Source organism: Aplidium turbinatum, chromosome 17, assembly GCF_918807975.1.
Source record: "Aplidium turbinatum chromosome 17, kaAplTurb1.1, whole genome shotgun sequence".
In the NCBI taxonomy this organism is placed as follows: domain Eukaryota; kingdom Metazoa; phylum Chordata; class Ascidiacea; order Aplousobranchia; family Polyclinidae; genus Aplidium; species Aplidium turbinatum.
The window spans coordinates 8,495,906-8,517,036 of NC_137488.1; the positions used below are offsets into that span (position 1 = coordinate 8,495,906).

The following is a 21,131-nucleotide window of genomic DNA, read 5'->3' on the forward strand; positions in this document are numbered from 1 at the left end:
CGGGGTAAGAATTAAGACTTTTTTGCTACAATAGTTGAAAACATCGTTCAACGCTACTGACACTGCACGTATTGCCGATATGTCCTCACCAGCGGAATGGCCCGTTTCGGTGAGTCCGATCCCTATTCAGTGATTTTTTTAATTATTGGGTACCGTAGCCTAATTATCATTGCCGTTTTAGGGATACGGGTTAGAGGTTAGGAACTCACCGAATCAGACTCACCGAATAGTAGCAGACCCCCTCACCAGCCACCATGCTATATTTTCTCCACGTGTTTAGCATTTCAACTAATGTGTTATTTAAAAGTACACCTGCAATAGCAACTATGCCTTGTGATGACCACATTTCGATTTTTGGAGGTATCGCTTTTGACATTAAATTTAAAATAACATTTGAGCTGTCCCTTAACGCACGGCACTTGCTACTTCTGCAGGTCATATACAGTAAAATGACGTTCTACTGCATCTCTCACGGCGCTAACGAGCTTTTCGAGCCTCTAACAAGGCACCTTAAACTCACGACTGGAACACAATTAAGCATTTCAATGCTTAGCTATCGTTGATGTACTATCAGAAAAACAAGCTATAGCTCTAATGAAAATACGGTCAAATCAAACATAAAACGTAGGTGTCAATGTGATAACAAAAATACTTTAACACTTTGATATAATGAAAAACTGAGAGGTTGCGTAACCGCGAGTATATGACAAAAACAATGCATGGTAAAAAAAGTCGTTTATCATTACACTGAATATGATAACGTAATATTACTGTCCAGATGAAAATTAATGTGCAAAAATACAACGCTGTACGTAAGAGTATATGCAGTCACGGCGAAAATTTTGACAATACAAATGAGAAAAAAATAAAGCTGTTGTTTCCTTCCAGATTCAGCAAATGACGTATGTTTTGTTATCTGAACAATCCAGAGAGTTTGCTATTATACACGAACACTTTGCGATTTGAGTTGCAACCATGTAGCATTGCAGAGGTTGTGAATTCTATAAAAAGCTTCGTAAATTGAAAATGAGTAGAAAGTTTAAGCACCACGTATAAAATTGAAACTGAAGTCCCAAGAAACGATATCGTAAAAAAATAACTAAATCATAGCATAGACGCATGCTGTTCTGAAAATATATAAAAAAGCACAACTACTTTAACGTACCTTATGCTAATGGACGTACAGAGTTTGCTCATTGTTTTGTAATGCAACTACTGTGAATCATTCCAAAGATACCGTATGCATACGCAGTATAAGTACAAAGATGCTGTTAAACAAATACCGCAAAACTTACGCACACACACGCAGCAGAATAGCACCTTGCCTCAAAATTCATCATGACAAACGCTGTACCCACTCTTTCAGCAGGTCACATTGATAATAATCTAATAAAGGAAATGTGAAGATATGCGTTACACTCTAATTGACAAAAATCATTTGTTATGTAATAAAGCTGTTCTTGCATTGACTAACATCTTAAAAGCGTCTTCACTTCCGGGAGCAACGTTCTTGTCGGGGTGTAAAATGACAGCCAACTTTCTGTAAGCCTTGTTGATGTCATCCCTGCAATATATTTCGGAAGTTAATTAGTTATGCCGCGTATTAAGCAGCTACACGGCGCTTTGACTCTTCAAGCGCACGTCGCTGGCCTGATGAAAGTCTTTCAGAGTGACTTCGCTGAACTTTAAAAAGCCTTCTAAACCGTAGCTATAGTTCTCAAATGGTGAAGAATTAACAAGAGAAAGTGATTAAGCATGACGATCGACGCTAAAACTGGTGTGTCCGCCGTGAGACTTAATTTGTCCGCCGAGATAGCTACTCAGACCGGACACGTTTGTCTGCCGTCAACAAAAACTAATTTCGAGGCCTGAGAAAACGACTCAGCTTACTTTGGAAACAGACAACGGAAGCTTACCTAGTAGCACTGTAATGAACTCCGAGTTTTTCGTAATTATCTCTTCCGTTCTTTATTCTTAAAATCGCATTTGCTTGTTCTTTCGTAAATCCCAGGTTTGTGTTAACTGAAGGAAGGCAGCCGCCATTTTCGGAAACTTCCACCAGCTTATTGAACAACTCCTAAAATGTAAACTCATAATTCATCATGAAGTTCAACTCGTTTCATACTGAACAAAATTTTCCAACCTTAACAAAACTATCTCAACAAAAAAAATTAATCAGTTTCTAAGAGGGTCAGTGGAATATCGAGATGACTCACTTTACTAATGTTCCTTGCGATATGGAGGGTCACTACAAAATTCAAACATTGACAGAGCTGCAAAATTTTTTCTTTACTTTTAGGTAAATTTATTCTCGTGACAGAAATTGCTATGTATTTTGTTTGAAATTTTGAGTGCTAAAACATCGGCAGAACCGCACTGCTGCATTGTGAGGCCACCTCTCATTACTACTGTAGCGGGAAGTCTACCGCGCTGCATTATCATGACTGGAATAGTATTAAATAAACATAGTATAACGTACTATTTCCATACATTCATTGTGGCAATACACATGAAGACATACGCTGCACCTGGGTAACGCGACATATGGCCGTAAACCTTAAGCAGCACTTGCACCAAATTTTGTCATTGACCCTCCAGTTGCCCACCTGTGACCCTCCAGTTGCCCACCTCCTTTTTGAGTGAGCAATCCCCTACTCCAACCATCCCTAGTTTCTAACCTGAAACATTTCATTTATTCCTTCACCGGTTGCAGCAGATGTTTCAAAATAGAAATACCCCTTTCCTTCAGCCCAAAGTCTTCCTTCCAGTGGGCTAATTTCACGTTTAGGCTTATCGATCTAAAAGTATAAAAAGTCGTCTATCATAAAAACAGACATAAAGGCAAGCTAAATGTACAAAATTACTTGCGGAACATTTCCTGGTGTATTCCAGCTTATACCCAGAACTAGTAACGTACGCAGGGGGGCATCGAGCCATACGAAGATGTTCAATAATGGCATCCAGAAGTGTTGACAGGGATTATCCAGCGTATACTTTTGCATTTGAGATTTAAAAAAATAATAATTAAAAAACTTTTGAGGAGATGGGAGGCGGAGGGCGCTTGCTTACGGAAGGAAACTCCACGATGCCAATTTTTTTGTAACTGCCTTGTTTTGCATTCAATCAGCATCTTTTTTTTTTCAAGATAAACACTTTGTCATTCTTTTTACTAGTTTTTAGTATCGTAACATTCAAAAGACCACCACCTATAAAGCAGGGGCTGAAATCAAGACGCCCCTTTGTGCCTGCCGCACAACAACTACTTAAGAACGTAGAAGAATTTGGTTTAAGTGCGGCACACTGGACGAACCGCATGTGAGCACGTTTTTTAGGTGCAGACTGTTAGTTGCCTGCCAAATAGGTGCACACACTGTGGCATCAGGATATTTTGGTGCGACGCCCAGCCATTTAGGTGCTATTCCCAGTAAAGTCTATTTCATTAGGTGCTTGATGGTAATACTGCAGACAGAGGTGTACGCAGGATTTTCACAAAAGGGGCATTAGAAATGCTTCTCAAAACGAATTTAAATAAAAACGCTCATTTGCTGATTATAACCAGCAAAGTATAAGATTAGCTCAGTGGTTTCTTGGCTGTACTTGCATAGTCACGCACTGCACATTGATATGTTTCAAACTGAATTCACTTTGTAACACAGTGGGGAGAACTGTCGCATACTCAAGCATATCTGATAAATGATTATGAATGTAATTTGACACACCGAATAGCACCCAAATGACCGGACGCCACGCGGCCACAGTGCCAGCACCTATTTGACAGGCACCTAGCTGCACCAAAAAGACGGCTTGGGACAGGTGAGCTGTGGTCAATTATCTCGCATCAAGTTGGCTGCGACAAAAGACCCTGATGCCCTAGTGTGGAGAGTACATTGCAATAGTTCTTAACGGGATCCCAGGGTCTGCAGGCCTAGCGAAAAATCTGGATCCTTAAAGAGAATAAAAATTGCCCTTTCATTATTATGCACTTCCTTTGTATGTTACATAAATGAAAGCCACTCTTAAAATATTCTATGAACGCACAGTCGCATACATTTCCAACCTATTTACATTACAGTCAAGCAGACTAAATAAAAATTTGATCAATCAAAAATAAACAGACGTTACATGATTTAAATCTTATAATAGTCTTTTTGAAATAAGCGATATGCCAAGGACTAACTTTGTTGGCACACACAAGAAACAAGACGTTATCCAAGCTTTGCGGTTTTCCGATTTCTTGTTTCATCTCCAGTAACCAGGAATCCAAAGTTTCAAAACTTTTCCGATCAGAAACATCATAAACCAAGATTGCAGCTGTGAAAATGATTCAGTTACTTTATTATTAAGCATACTTTTAAGCAGAGCGTCTGCGTTAATAATTACGACAAACAACACTATCAGTGCTCTAGGGCAGGGCTACTCAACTAATGTTAGCAAAGGTCCATTTTGACAAGTTAAATATTTTCGCGGTCCGGTGAATATTTCATATGCAACCACAAAAATTAAACAACCAGTAGCCTACGGGCACCGACGGTAGCCTAACAGTAGCCTACGGTACACTTTTCAGGTAGTATGTAACACGACTTGGATTTTTGTCTGACACAAACAAAGAAATAAAAAAAGGAAAATATGTATTGTGTTTCTTTGTAGTGTAGATTGCACATCAGAGAAGACGGCAAAGCGTTGGGGGGGTCTGGGAGCGAAGCCCCCAGCTCCCTGGATAATCACAAAAAATGCTTTTCCCTAATGGAAATCTGTTTAAAGAGGCCCTAAAATGCGGCAATGAAGTTATTCTTCCAGAAGCCAGAGGTCCACCTTCAACACCCAGAAGGTCCGGATTCGGACCGCGGTCCGCCAGTTGAGTAGCCCTGCTCTAGGGTGAAACATTCACAGGTTCGTTTTTTGAATAAATTTCCTATAGCCTACAATCTTTTAAAGCAAGTAGTGCTATTGATAATCTGACTATGGCCTACACTACAGTCCTACATAATATATGGGAATATTAATCAGAAGAAATATTGTCACACAATGTCAACATCCAAAAAATGTACTCTTACAGCACTCAAATAAACAAAAAAAATAATTATATATAAATATAAAAATAATTATATTTGGACAATGATGAAACAATAACCTTGTGCATCTTTATAAAATTCATTGCGGACTTCAAAAAAATATGGATGTCCAGCCATGTCAAATATGTTTACTTTCAGATCTTTTTGATTGACATGTACCCTGTAAGGCACAAAAATGTTAGTGAAAGGCATAATATTCTATTATGTTGTTAATAGTACAAATACTATAGTAAAATGGGACAAAAAAACAAGGGGGTAGTTGGGGCCAAAAAAGCATCCCCCGGACAAGTTTTCATGCTGCACTACATGAAAAAATGTTCAATACTTTTACAATATATTTATCTATGAAGCTTTTCTCCCAACTGGATTGTTTTATATTTACTGCTTCTTTTTCTGACAAGTTGGTTTTACATGAAAGGTTCAAAAACCATATGTATCGATATATACCGAAGAGTATACTCAGCGTATCTAGATGGCAGTATGACCGACTGTACAAAAGTTTACTACAGGGTTACTCAACTAATATTAACAAAGATCCAGTTTGACAAGAAGAATATTTTTAGCATTCCGGTAAATACGTTTTTCACACGCAACCACGAAAGTTAAACTATCAATTCCAGTACCAAACCATTTTTTTAGGTAAAATGTAACTTGAATTGGATTTTTGACAAAGTGTTGGGGTCTGGGAGCAGAAGCCCCCAGTTACTAAGATAACCACAGAGACAATTGCTTCCTCCCAGTAAAAATCTGTTTAAAGAGGGCCAGAAACGTGGCAATGACGTTATTCTTTGAAGAAGTTCATCAATCATCATCAACACTCAGAAGGTCCGGATTCGGACCACTAGTTGAGTAGCCCTGGTTTACTAGCATACTTTGATATGAGTAATTGAGTACAGTATCAGTTTTTAAGTTTGATTTCTATTAGTGGTTTAAATTTGGGAGAACGGTCACCCCTTTGTTCTGATGGTGTCAATTCGTTTTCTTATTGCAATAGATTGTACTACTACGCAAGAGTATAGACTTAAATGGCTCCTGATGTGTTGGTGTTACAATGTAAGTTGGTGAGCTTACATTCTAATGGGCTAAAACGGTCATTGTTTTTTTGAGCTACCCAGCGCATGACTGGAATATCGTGGCATATTGCTCTGTGTGGTGTTGTAGCCTCTTAAAATCCCTAAAATGATGGCTGGTAATACAAGCAACACAACATGCAAGAAAACGAGGATCATTGAAACTGTTCAACTTTGATTTAAATGTCATTCCTCTTGTGTAAGCGTAGGCTACCATAGTACCATACCCTTCTTGCTGTCAGGAAATATTTTTCTATGCTTTTGTACAATTTGAAGGTACTGAAGCTGATCCTCATCTTTTGTCATTAATTCACAGTTCTGTTGAATAATTGTTACGCTCTGCGACTGCGTGATCGTTAATGCCTTTTTAGGAAGAATCAGTTTTTGAAAAAAAAATAATTTGAAGTTACAAAGTCTGTTAGCACTCAGTCATTAATTGATTCCAAATTAATATGTATAATTGTATATAATATACTTTCTTTGGTAGATCGTCTTCTGCTTCAATTTCTAGTGACTGAATCATTGAAGTTTCACAGAGCATGACATGCTCCAATAATAAAAAGCCAGGCCGACCACCTTGTAGACAAATACCAAATGTGAGCTGCCATCTTTGATAAGGCAGTTTTGGAAATGTCTTTATTGATTTTCTTATAAATTACCAACAGTTTCATAAGAAGTAGGTCATTGTTTGGAGTGCAGGCTGCTAATGATGCCACTAGTCAAGCATTGAGGAATTTGCATTGCAATGAATTTTTCTCTCTTATGTAATTTTTTTGTCTCACTATGTGAGTTGCATTTGACTTCCAAAAACTCAAACTTTTAAGGTACCGGTATGAATCACTTTGCCCATCCATCTGACTTGGTGGTTCGGTCCAGGAGCCATAAATTTAATCCTTCTGGGAATAACTTCACCAAGAAAAGTCATAGCCAATTCAAAAAATCCCCGCTATCATCTAATAGCTGTTCTTTTGGCAGTTAAGCAATAATAAACATGTTCATAAAATTTTTGCAATCGACTTTTGTTGCAGTAATTGCTCATTGGTAGATGCGCATGTAGATTGTAGATTGAAGCAAAAAATTGATGGTTATTTATTTTCATCAAACTGGCTATGTGGAAAATATTATATTAATTTTTTGCATTGTCAGATAGACTAGAAATTGCAGAACTTTATTAATTGTCATTTCACGAACTGAAATCTGTGTTTTTCAACTAATGGAACACTTTAAATGCCTGGCACCAAAAATGTAATTTTTAAGGACCACCCTAGTGCTTATGCACAACAACTTATACTTTGATCACTTCGCAAAACACAATTTTTGTGGACAATACATTCATAAATTGAAAAACTTACTTGGTTACACCATAATCGATTCCAACAGTTGGAAGATATTTACTCACAAATCTTCTTTCACAATATCTTTTAATAATGCAGCTCTGAAAAGTGCAATCAAAACTGTGACAAAATTTTCCAAACAAATCAATTGATCTTCTTCACATAGGCCTATTCAAATGTGAAAGAGGTTCCAGTTTAAAACTAAAAATTTATTCAAAAGTGAATAAAGTATTTAGGCCTATGGGATAAATTACTGCTAACACTTTACCAATAAGAGGAAACTACATTCAGTCCACCAGTCCAATAAGAGGCAACAACATGGACACCACGAAAAACCAAAAGAAAGAAAGGAAAACCAAAAGTGAGATGGAGGGGCGACACTGACAAACAATGCAATACAACCAATTGGTACCAACTAGCACATAATCATGTGAATTGGCATGAAAAGGGGAATGCTAACGCTCTGCAGTGGGCTCTCACAGGCTGAAAATGATGATAATGACATTCAGTCACCAGGCCTGTGTCAGTGATTTAAAGCTTCCACAAGTACAAACCTGCCAGAATTAGGCTTTTAAAGAGGCATTGTTAGTCCAAGAATAAAGATACCAACAACCAATCATATACAACAAACTATTTTATCAGCAAATACTACGGTACCGATACCTTTCCAGATTCAGCATTTCCCATGCTAATTATCTTCACTCTGAGACGCTTTTGTGATCCTTTTCTGTGATTAATATTTGATGGCACACTCATAACTCAATTCAACTATGTGCAACAATATTACGATTTAAGTGAGTTTAAACTGTACCTGAAGAGAGTGTTTGATTGAAAAACTAAACAAATAGAATTTTTAACTTACGATGCATTAAACAAGCCGAGCAGTATTTTGCACCAACTGAGGTTTAATTTTACACTATGTGGCCAGCATGCAATAAACTTTTAATTTCTTTACTACATTTTTATGTGATTGCTATGTGATGTATATAATTTGGAAAGTGAAAAAATATACTGTAGGCTATGCTTTTTGGAATTCCAAAATTATTAATTGCAAATTATGAAGAAATTCCCAGTGGTAAACTGCAATGTATGTCATTGTCATCTAACCTACCATTCATATTTTTTGCGGCTGTCTTGCTAAATTTCAGAGAATTTTATTCGGATGCAACCTATTTTGTCCCCTGAACACTTCATGGCCGAAATAGGTTGAACCCTTATTAAAGGTCATTGCATAGCATGAACAATTGTTGCGAGAATATAATTTCCAGCGCGTTCTAGCACGCATCCAGAAAATGTTATAATACTGTAGTGTATCCCTTAGCTTCCTTTTCCACAGGAAAGCTTTCAATTTTTCTTGGTTATTTTTGCATTGTGTCACGTCACTTTCTTTCCTTGTGAACAGCCAATATTTACTGCTGTTGTAGAATCAAGCCACATTCAAACATAAAAATCTACATGGAGTCTTGTGATACTTTTATGTTACCTTCCTAATTGTGCACTACCGGTATATCATACCGTATCAATCAGCTGGTGTGCTTGGACCTTGGAGAGCTGGAGCAGTGCACTCATACTCAAGCTATGTGGCTACTTTTCTAAAGGTTCTTTAAGTCTTGTGAAGTCATTGAACAGGCCTACTGTTATTCAGTTACCAGACGGCTCTATTCCTAGTTTTACTCAGTTGCAGAGAAGTCAACCTTTCCTATTTTATATTCAGTTCCCTTTGGATTCAGTTTATCTTCGTTGAAGCGGTGTTATGTTTTACTTTCTTGCTTGAGGTTGCACCATTGAAATAAAATGAAGACCTTGTGTTCCAATCACCCCTTGCCACCATTGTGCTCAGGGATCAATTCAGTTTGTTTTTATTTCTGACCATCACAACGAGAAAAAAAACAATATATGACAAACATAGCAAAGGTCTAGAAAAGGGATGTCATCGTCACGCTGACGGGTAGCATATGAGCGGTTGAAGTGGACTACAACACACCACGCGCGTTACACAAACCTATAATCAAATCTTTATTGAAGGCATGCCATCCATACTCAACTCAAAACACCACCCTCATTCTGGCAGAATAATTCTGCGCGATCCGCCTAAAAAAATGATCCGTAAAAATTTGCGCGATAAACAATGCGATGAAAGTAGCAACACTCGGAAGCTGATAAAATCACTTCTCGTTACCACATCAAAGCAAATCTTATATTTTTTCCATGGGCAAATGAACAGTGAACTCAGAAATTTCAATAAAAAAATCGGCTTGTCAAAGATAAAGCAAGTGCAACTGCGAAAAGTAAAACATAAAATCGTATATTAAGACTGCTATGTGTAATTTGGCAAGAAAAGTAAGCATCACAAAAACGTCTATAAAAATATTTTCCCGAAATATTTTTCGGAATTTTATTTTTGAATCGTGTTCAAAATTAAATTTACTTTCCAGAGGTGGCAATCTCGTGGTGCGGCAGACGAAGGAAACGCGAGCAGAATGGTTTGAAGAGATTCCCGCGCTTTTCAAGTAAGCAGCTAAATATTTACTCTTCTGGTTTAAATTTAAAATTTGGACAAATAACAAAATCAAGAGTTGGAGACACGACAAGATCAGAAAAACTGAATAAAGAATTTGTTTGCAATTACTCCAATAGTAAGTTTTTTTGAATTTAATCAAGAATTGGCAAAGAAAAAGCAATTGAAGAAACTTTGATTCAGGATGGCTGTAAAATAGTTGAAATCGGTAGCCTTTTATGCGAAGAAACTTATTCATCAAAACTTAAAAGAAAAAAGATCAAGACTGGACTGTAATTCTTTGGATGTTGCAACTCTTTTTTTTGTTTAAATTTTTTTTTTTCCTATAATTTGTAAATCTGTACTTCGGTTAACTGGTAGCCTAACTGACCACCGTCATTCTTGTAGAATAATTCTGCGCGATCGGCCTAAAAAAATGATCCGTAAAAATTTGCGCGATAAACAATGCGATGAACGTAGCAACACTCGGAAGCTGATAAAATCACTTCTCGTTACCATATTAAAGCAAATGTTATATTTTTTCCATAGGAAAATGAACAGTGAACTCAGAAATTTAAATAAAAAACTCGACTTGTCAAAGATAAAGCAAGTGCAATTGCGAAAAGTAAAACATAAAATCGCATATTAAGACTGCTGTATGTGATGTGGCAAGAAAAGTAACCATCACAAAATTGTCTATAAAAATACTTTCCCGAAATATTTTTCGGAATTTTCTTTTTGAATCGTGTTCAGAATTAAATTTCCTTTCCAGGGGTGTTACTCTCGTGGTGCGGCATACGAAGGAAACGCGAGCAGAATGGTTTAAAAATGGGGTAAATATCTTACGTATTTAAAAATAAATAGAGATTTCAACGTTTATAGACGCCTTCAATTAAGCGTTTATAAAAATACTTTTCCGAAATACTTTTCGGAATTTTATTTTTGAATCGTGTTCAGAATTAAATTTCCTTTCCAAGGGTGTCACTCTCGTGGTGCGGCAGACGAAGGAAACGCGAGCAGAATGGTTTAAAAATGGGGTAAATATCTTACGTATTTAAAAATAAATAGAGATTTCAACGTTTATAGACGCCTTCAATCAAGCGTCTATAAAAATACTTTCCCGAAATATTTTTCGGAATTTTATTTTTGAATCGTGTTCAGAATTAAATTTCCTTTCCAGGGGTGTCACTCTCGTAGTGCGGCAGACGAAGGAAACGCGAGCGGAATGGTTTAAAAATGGGGTAAATATCTTACGTATTTAAAAATAAATAGAGATTTCAATGTTTATAGACGCCTTCAATTGAGCGTCTATAAAAATACTTTCCCGAAATATTTTTCGGAATTTTATTTTTGAATCGTGTTCAGAATTAAATTTTCTTTCCAGGGGTGTCACTCTCGTGGTGCGGCAGACGAAGGAAACGCGAGCGGAATGGTATAAAAATGGGGTAAATATCTTACATATTTAAAAATAAATAAAGATTTCAACGTTTATAGACGCCTTCAATTGAGCGTCTATAAAAATACTTTCCCGAAATATTTTTGGAATTTTATTTTTGAATCGTGTTCAGAATTAAATTTCCTTTCCAGGAGTGTCACTCTCGTGGTGCGGCAGATGAAGGAAACGCGAGCAGAATGGTTTAAAAATGGGGTAAATATCTTACTTATTTAAAAATAAATAGAAATTTCAACGTTTATAGACGCCTTCAATCAAGCGTCTATAAAAACACTTTTCCGAAATATTTTTCGGAATTTTATTTTTGAATCGTGTTCAAAATTAAATTTACTTTCCAAGGATGTTAGTCTCGTGGTGTGGCAAACGAAGAAAACGCGAGCAGAATGGTATAAAAATGGGGTAAATATCTTACGTAGCCTATTTAAAAATAAATAGAGATTTTAACGTTTATAGACGCCTTCAATCAAGCGTCTATAGAAATACTTTTCCGAAATATTTTTCGGAATTTTCTTTTTGAATCGTGTTCAGAATTAAATTTCCTTTCCAGGAGTGTCACTCTCGTGGTGCGGCAGATGAAGGAAACGCGAGCAGAATGGTTTAAAAATGGGGTAAATATCTTACGTATTTAAAAATAAATAGAAATTTCAACGTTTATAGACGCCTTCAATCAAGCGTCTATAAAAATACTTTTCCGAAATATTTTTCGGAATTTTATTTTTGAATCGTGTTCAGAATTAAATTTCTTTTCCAGGAGTGTCAGTCTCGTGGTGCGGCAGACGAAGGAAACGCGAGCAGAATGGTAAATGGGGTAAATATCTTACGTATTTAAAAATAAATAGAGATTTCAACGTTTATAGACGCCTTCAATCAAGCGTCTATAAAAATACTTTCCCGAAATATTTTTCGGAATTTTATTTTTGAATCGTGTTCAGAATTAAATTTCCTTTCCAGGGGTGTCACTGTCATGGTGCGGCATACGAAGGAAACGCGAGCAGAGTGGTTTAAAAATGGGGTAAATATCTTACGTATTTAAAAATAAATAGAGATTTCAACGTTTATAGACGCCTTCAATCAAGCGTCTATAAAAATACTTTCCCGAAATATTTTTCGGAATTTTATTTTTGAATTGTGTTCAAAATTAAATTTACTAGCATTATACAGTACGTGCATATGTAGGCTAATGATATCACTGTTTAAACCATAGAGAGCATAGAGAATCATTATATTGATTGATAGATTGCTCCACCAGTCACGCGCAACCACACCCACACGTGCTGCCCATCAATAGTCTGCAGCCGTGGCCGAGTGGTTAGCGCGTTGGGTTCGCAGTCGAGAGCCTGCATGTTCGACTCCAGCCACCCGCACTTGCTGTTGTTTCTCTAGGCAAGAAACTTAACGATAATTGCCTCTACCTAGTGATCGATTTCGAGTAATGGGTAGTACCAAATTTAAGTCATAAGTAAAGTAGACAACCGGAAAACAGACATTGCCGTCGGCTGCAGCGTGGGTCAGGTGTATGTCGGAAGGCGTATACCGATGCATAGCGCTCAAGTCCGCTTTCCCGCAATGCAGGATAAAGATAAACAAACAAACAAATAGTGGACTCAACAGAAAAGTTTGAAGATTGGATTTCATCATTGAGCTATCAAAGATAATCAAACTACTGTGTATCAAATGAGTATTTTGGAACTCCCTCTCTGATTTGCCGTTTTCGCTGCCTTTTCAAATAAATTTGGCTTTCAAAAATGGGTGGGCCAGGCCCACCCAGAAAATAAAGTAGGTGGGCCCAGGCCCACGTGGTTCCTCCATCCCTGGGTAGGCTACAATCAGCTACAGAAGACATTTAGAAAACGTTACATAGAGCATATTTAAAGAATATCGTTTGGAAAGACAGTTGAAAATTTACCAAAAAGCCGTTTTTCTTTTTGCAAAGCCGTTTTTGTAGGCTAAATGTAAAGCAAGTATACGGGTAGTTGAATTAACAAGTAGGCCTAACCTTGAGCATGCAGTGAGTATCCAGGCCTGATGCTAATAGCGCAATGCAGGTTATCATCACAAGAGTTATTAAACTACTACTGGTGCCAATTGTCATTTTACGGTAAACAGAGATTACTTACGATGAACAGAAGCCCTTCTATTGTCAGACCATGGTCAGACGTATTAAAAGCCTTCTTATCCCCTTCTTTAGATATCCCTGGTCAAAACAAATCTATGCTTGAAGCAGTGTTGGGCGCGATAACTCATTTTTCAGTTAAGCGATAACGATAATCGATAAACGAAAAATGCCTAAAGCGATAACGATAAACGATAAATCAAAAAAAAGTTAAGCGACAACGATAAACGATAAATTATCGCCGATAATGTCCGATAACAATATTTTTTTTTTCTTGATTAGCGCTGCCCCATCCCATGCAGCACGAACTGTTTTCATCAACATGACGAAAAATCGAACATAATGTACTGCAAAGGGACAAAACTTTTTGTAAGTTATGCATGAATAGAATCGCAACAGCGGCAGTAGATATCGAATCTTCAACCTCTTGATCCAGAATCAAACCACTGAGGTAACCGCCGTGCTTATAATTACACCTTCAGATACCAGTTGAATGCTTTTATCAATTGAGTTACACTGCCGCTTACGTGCAGTAGGCAAAATAATTAAATCAAATGAAAATACCATAAAAAATTCCAAACTTTGTATTTTGCTTTTTACGGGCTGTTTACAGCAAAGTCAGCAATAATTGAAAAAATTCCAAAAAACGCAAAATGCTTGAAAATTTATCAGTAATCTTAAAGTGCCCCTGACAGGTTGGACCCAAGTATAGTAACTTTTCTACGCATTTTCTAGCGCAGAATTATGCTTAGCGAAGTTTTTAATCTTAACCTCGAAGCTCGACTGGTTAGGGCAAAATTTATCCAAAACGACAGTTCCGCAGCGCCACCACAGGCGAAACTCCATATTTCACTGCTCTGGGACGACTTTGGTGGTGTTACGTCATCGTGGGTGGGCGTCGTTAGCGACGAATAAAACAAATGCTTTTTAGATGTAATTGGTGGATCACAGTTTGGTCAGACTTGGTACAAGCGGTTGCTTTTTTCGAAAATTTATGTTTTTGCGGTTTAATAAAACTGTACTGAATACGTTCCTACAAAACCTAAAATATACTTGAAGTGAAAAATGAAGAAATCGTACCAATCATCATTCATATTTAATTCATCATCATTCATCACTATTTATAAATAAATAAAAGTTCTCTCTCTCTCTCTCATAATGTGCCTTCAGTTGGCCATTGAAATCCGGTGTAACGCCATCTGGATCTGGAAAATTGTTTCGGATTCGCCAAACAATGCATGACGGCAGCACAATCCGATTGTTGCTTCCGAGAGCACCACCTTGTAGTATCCACTCCAATACATGCCTGTCAGCGACTAATTGCCGATACTGCCTGCAAGGAAATAAAATCACTTCGTTTAGTGTGCATTCTTTAGCGTTGAGGGTATTTTTAGCCTAATGTAGCATCCTTACTCTTTTGATAGGTCTTCGTTTTCTCCTTTCGGTTTATTGCTTTTTCTCCAGTTCTTCCTGCTCCTCATAAAAAAAGTCCTCAGAACTGCAGGATGTAAGTGTGCCTCAAAATTGGTCAAATTGGTAACACAGCTAGATGCGTCTTTCTTCAAAAGTTCTTTCGTCTGTGGCACTTCATGGCAACATACACATTCATTGGGCTGGGACATAGACTCGTACTTGTGGCGAACGCACCACCTACAGTTCCCAGCACGCCACTCATAGCTGAGAAGATCCAAATCGGGTTGGTGGTGTTAACAAAATTATCTCCATTGAAGTAAAGAGAACATATACGACTAGTTTTGTATGGTCCATCCCACTTTCGAACACTTGAAGAAAACTTTGACTATTTTCTTCTCAGCACCTTGTTTTGTTTGAAAGTGCAGGGGTTTGAGGTTTTCAATGCAGGGGTTCGAAGTTTTATTTGTATTATAAAGTTTATTCCCCTGATGACAGCAGAACCGCTGCTGGCGTAACAAAGCTTCGATGACAACAGACGTAACGCAAATGAGTCTCAAGTTCTTTTATTCGTGAGTTCGAATTGAATTTAGATTTGGAATTTGAATTTTTATGAGTAAATCTTATATTATATTATTTATATGTCAAAATTGTTTTGTGCAGAGGTATATAAAGCACTTTCAGAAAAAGGAAAAAAAGCAAACAGTTTCGTAATTTAAAATTGGCAAATTCCAAAGATGTTTATGAACTGGGTTGAACTCCTGCTAGTGAGATTCCGTCACGGGGTGAACTGCGGGTATACTGAATAAGCAATAAATGGCCATTTTAACAGACTCACTTGAGAAAGCTGCCGGTGAAAGGTTATTTGAGTAAAAAATGATCCATCAATATTATCTCGGTGCACAACAAGTGAGTTTTCTTAAGAAACGCAACTAGCCTAGATTTATTCTCACTTTTGGGTTCAGTGAGTTTTTAAGAAACGTAAATGTTATGTAAGAATTACATCTGTACAGAGCTAAAAACAATGGAAATTCATTCTGGTCCCTACAATCACTCCCTGCAAATTTTAAGACCGTGGGATCGAAGATCACACGTCTTAAAATTAACAAAAAGGTGAAAGTAAAACTAAAAAATAAACACGATAATTGATGCAATAATGTGGTTCTGCAGGTCATCAAAATCGGATTAAAAAATCCTTTTAAAAAGCATGAAGAAATGGCGTTAAATGATAAGCAAACAAAGGCACAAAAATATAGAAGCGTGTTAAAAATAATCGCAAGTTTCATCGGATGAAAGTCTGGCGCAAGCAAGCCTTGACTTGCTATGTTTTTTTATGTATATATTTTTTTTGTTTTAAAGAGAAATCATGCGAGCATGGCGTGTGTTCGTCTTTAAGTCTCTGGCTTGATTCGGATAATGTCTTTATACTTCAGAGTTCGATATGATTAGGCTTCTCGTTTCTCACTTCATCAGAGTGTTTTGTTGCATTTCGAGCTTTCCGAATCGAACCAGGCTTTGTGCGTCACTGCCAGTAAATATGCTCTGTTGATTTCTCCTGAAAGTAGTAAAAATACAAGGTGCAGAAATAATGTGTTGTAGCTAAAACAGTATATAAAAAACGACATCAAAACAATGCAAAGCGAATTAATTCACGCAAGAGCAATTAACATTAAAAGGTGCGCTCACTACAGGACTTCTTATCCCGAAAAAAACAAACAGTCGAATTATTGGTGGCGAATTAGAGATAATTTAGAAATACCGTCTGGGATGTAGAAAAAGGTAAAGAAACATAGAAAAGGTCGCAAGATAACGTTGAAAGAATGTAGACGTAGAGTATTGAAACGAAGAGAGAAAAAACACACACGCATTTGGCTAACGCGATCGATTGACAAGAATCAAAATATCTGACCACAACTGAAGGATGGCAACTGTGCAGAAGTTGAACTTCGTTTATGAAGTTGCAAAAAGCTTCGGCAAAAAAATACAGCCAGCGATTTAGCTTGAGCTGCAAAAAAACCTGCTATAGTTGCAGTGTATCGCGATGCGATTGAGGGCCTAAGCAATGTTGTTTTAAAAATGAGAATAGACTGTGCTATTTCTCAGGCAATGTCAAAACATGCCCTACAACATATCAGGTTGACCTCGATAAAAAGTAAAAAAATGCTATGTGGGGACCGTATTTAGGTACCATTAGCCACATGCTTTGAAAGGGTACGTGGGGGCCAAGTTTGGGCTCCATTAGCCACGTTGCTCAGACAAGATTGCGTGGGGGCCTGATTGCTCCATTAGCCACGCTGCTCAGACAATAAACAAAAAATGTTCAAGCATAGTAGCTTGTAAAAATCAGTGCTTATCAAAAAAGGCGTTATTACGTCAGAAATTTTGTCTCACGTCAACAAAATGCGCCAGCGCAAATTTGTATATATTTAGAAAAAATAGAGATTTGTTTATACTGTAGTAAGAACTATGCCGAAATTTTGTAGAACAGGGAATAAAGATAAATGAGAGAAAATGCGAGAGAGTTTAACGCGTACCAATTCATAATACTTTTCAAAAAGCTGTCAACCAAAATACTACGTGTTCAATTCCAACAAGCCATTTTGCGAGTGCATTGTGATTCGAAAGCTAAAGTCGTCAACAAAAGTTAGGCGTTCCGTTTGAATTACAAGCATTTGTCTCTATCGACGATCGACGGGGAATGACGTTGTTTTTGCGAAATAGGCAAAGGCGCTTTTTGCTTTAACATTAAAATACAACATGAAAGACAGTGTGCGAGACAAGCATACAAGTTAATTATCAACATACTTTCTACAACGTCTAATAGTGTTGTAAATGAGAAAATATTTACCAATATGAGATAAAACATTATCGCTTCCATTTGAAAATTGGGCTATGGATGGAAGGCAATTGTTAAATTAAAAACAAAATTGAAATAAGCACTTGCCGTAGGTTGAATTTCGTCGATGGAATGTTTCGTATAGCGGAAAGTCTTTGCTTTTCGATCTTCGGCTTGAAGTTGACTTTAAACTAATATTCCCTTTTGGTTGAAATTTTCTTGTTCTAGTAAACTAATAATCCCTTTTGGTTGAATTTTCTTGTTCTTCTTACTTCTTTCTTGCCAAGACAACACTCGGGGCACCAATGCAGGGGTTTGAGGTTTTCAATGCAGGGGTTCGAAGTTTTATTTGTATTATAAAGTTTATTCCCCTGATGACAGCAGAACCGCTGCTGGCGTAACAAAGCTTCGATGACAACAGACGTAACGCAAATGAGTCTCAAGTTCTTTTATTCGTGAGTTCGAATTGAATTTAGATTTGGAATTTGAATTTTTATGAGTAAATCTTATATTATATTATTTATATGTCAAAATTGTTTTGTGCAGAGGTATATAAAGCACTTTCAGAAAAAGGAAAAAAAGCAAACAGTTTCGTAATTTAAAATTGGCAAATTCCAAAGATGTTTATGAACTGGGTTGAACTCCTGCTAGTGAGATTCCGTCACGGGGTGAACTGCGGGTATACTGAATAAGCAATAAATGGCCATTTTAACAGACTCACTTGAGAAAGCTGCCGGTGAAAGGTTATTTGAGTAAAAAATGATCCATCAATATTATCTCGGTGCACAACAAGTGAGTTTTCTTAAGAAACGCAACTAGCCTAGATTTATTCTCACTTTTGGGTTCAGTGAGTTTTTAAGAAACGTAAATGTTATGTAAGAATTACATCTGTACAGAGCTAAAAACAATGGAAATTCATTCTGGTCCCTACAAAAGCATGAAAAGATAGCACACGTCTTTGTCACTGACTCTGTCACATAAACAGCAATTTCCAGGCATTACCTCAACCATAAATTAAGGGTACTGTCTGTGAGATACTGCTGTTACACTGCAAATGGCTATAGCCAGATTAGGACAAATAAAAAATTATCCAAATTGTAGCCCTCCAAGAGTTTAGAAAAACTGCAATTTCAATTGAATTGAGATGCTGTTTGATAAAAATAAACTCAATCTATTTGATCTAAACCTGATAGTAATAATAAGTTGACTTTTTCATTTCGGTAATTCTCATTTTGGACATGCTTTAGACCAATAGAGCCCCACACATTGACGTTTTGGAGCAGTCGTACCATACCTTACCAACTCACCACAGAGAAAGAATGTATCCTTCCCACCCATGGTGACGTCACAGCGAAGTTGCCGTTTTTATTTTCGCAATTGAATGAGTGCCAGATTTGCCAAAAGTGAACTAAAGTTTGCAAGCGTGTAACTTGGTAGCATGTTGATATTTTTTACGATTTGTTGGTCAGGGAAGTTTGTTAGTGTCATCTCTTTAGTATCTTAGGTAAATTTAGCAAATTTATTTTTCTGTCAGAGGCACTTTAAGCGTTATTGGTAGTAAAAATGTGCATATTGTGAAATCCATCAAGCTTGTCAAATTAGTCGTGTTTGTTCAAGAACAATAACATAATTATCGTAATTTACTGATAATTTCAGATAAATTTTTCTGTTTTCTTTGTGAACACCATCATTAAAGCAATGGCAGAACGCTGAGTTGTTGAGATAAGAATTACAATATAGGCACTGTATACTGTTAGGCACTAATTATTATTATATTTTTATTAGTGGGAATAAAAATATTTGATTAAGCGTTGGCTATGTCGCATAGGTAAATCGTCGTCGTATCCAGGCTTACGCCCGGTGGTTGAAGATTTAGATTAAGTGGACGGGAAGGCAAGGAAGCCAATCTTCATGTCCACCTTCAGGCATGCCTTTAGGTGTCCTGCGAAAGACAGTGTCCTGCCCTTTCGATTGCCGTTCCAGCGCTCTCACCACTCGGCTATGCAGCATAGGTAAATGAGAAAGGGTACTGGTATACTGTACTTAGCATAATTTTACCACGCAACTCGATGCTCCTATTGTCATGCAAAAACTACTACAAGATGCAAAAAGTGTGATGTCGGTCTGCATGTCAAATGCTTCATGCAATATCATATTCTGCAATGACTTGTTTCAGTGATGGTGGCGCGAAAGACCATGTTTCTGATGTAAAAGCGGCCTCGTATTGCGACACTTTCATAAACCACTTGCCAATTTCTTTCGCTTCGCTTCAAAGGAATCTGTACCGCCTGTGCGCTTACATTTTAATTGTAAAATTCACTCGCGATTGCAGCAAAACCACAAGAGACTTTTTGCATGCATTTCATTGCATTGCAATTGGCAACTCTAAAAATTATTGTGTTGTCAGGGCCGTCGCTGCAGGGGGCGTGCCCCTCCCATGACAACGACCTGTGCAAACACACTTCAGGCACTGAAGAAGAACTGGTTTTAATTTTAGTTTCATGAACTAGGTGGCTAGTAAAAATATTAGGCTACTTTTCATGTTTTTTCCACTTGTGTGTTGATCCGAAATAAAATTGATCGGCGATTAATTATCGGCGATAATCAAATATTGCCTTTGGCGATAACGATAAACGATAACTGAAAAAATAATTAAGCGATAACGATAAGCGATAAAAATTTATCGCCGATAATTGTCGCCGATAAATTATCGCCGATAATGCCCATCACTGGCTTGAAGATAGTTTGAGTTGGCTCATTTTACACCGTTTTTATAATCCTTACCTGGTTTGACACCCCGTTTCAGCTGATTGTTGAAAACACCGCTCACCTCTACCTAGGGTGTAATAAATTGGGTGAGCCTGGGCATAGCCTAATTGCTGCAGGAAAGGCGGAAGAGAGAAAGGAACTGGCCACCTTACTCTTCTCAATGCCGAAGGCTTAGTACAATGAGAACATTATTTTCTCATACCCGACACTTGAATCAAGTATGGGACCACCTATACCTTTTACCACTATTTCCGCAAACTAGGCCACTCCCAGAAATTCAGAAAATTTTGTAACACCGCTTTATCTGAATTCTTTGCTCTTGGCAGAAAATTAAATTTTTATCTGGCAACTGTGCCTTCAGATAGACTCAAACCAGCAGAAACAAGTTCACATAAAATTTGGGAGGAGAAAACAGTTCGGTTTGTCAATTGGCTTGCATAACGGTAAGAAAATATATGCGATTATTTATGTTTCGTTGTCAATCATGTACGCATTTAAATCGTTTGGGGTTGTTGAATACGCTTGTTAAACAGGAAAAGTTAAGTTTGTTCAAGCCATATGAGGCTGTAGTAGTATC

The 21,131-nt window shown here is 37.3% G+C and overlaps 1 protein-coding gene across 1 annotated transcript; it reads right to left on the bottom strand.

Moving 5' to 3' along the window:
- Positions 1-546: 546 nt before the first annotated feature.
- LOC145786508 (dnaJ homolog subfamily C member 27-A-like) lies at positions 547-8,276 on the bottom strand. Its single transcript, XM_082598174.1, has 7 exons — positions 8,140-8,276; positions 7,495-7,577; positions 5,132-5,232; positions 4,178-4,311; positions 2,679-2,798; positions 1,917-2,077; positions 547-1,564 (listed from the first exon to the last, which is right to left on the bottom strand). Exons 1-7 carry the CDS (start codon positions 8,230-8,232, stop codon positions 1,435-1,437), a joined length of 822 nt encoding a protein of 273 aa, XP_082454300.1. The 5' UTR covers positions 8,233-8,276; the 3' UTR covers positions 547-1,434.
- Positions 8,277-21,131: the final 12,855 nt, after the last annotated feature.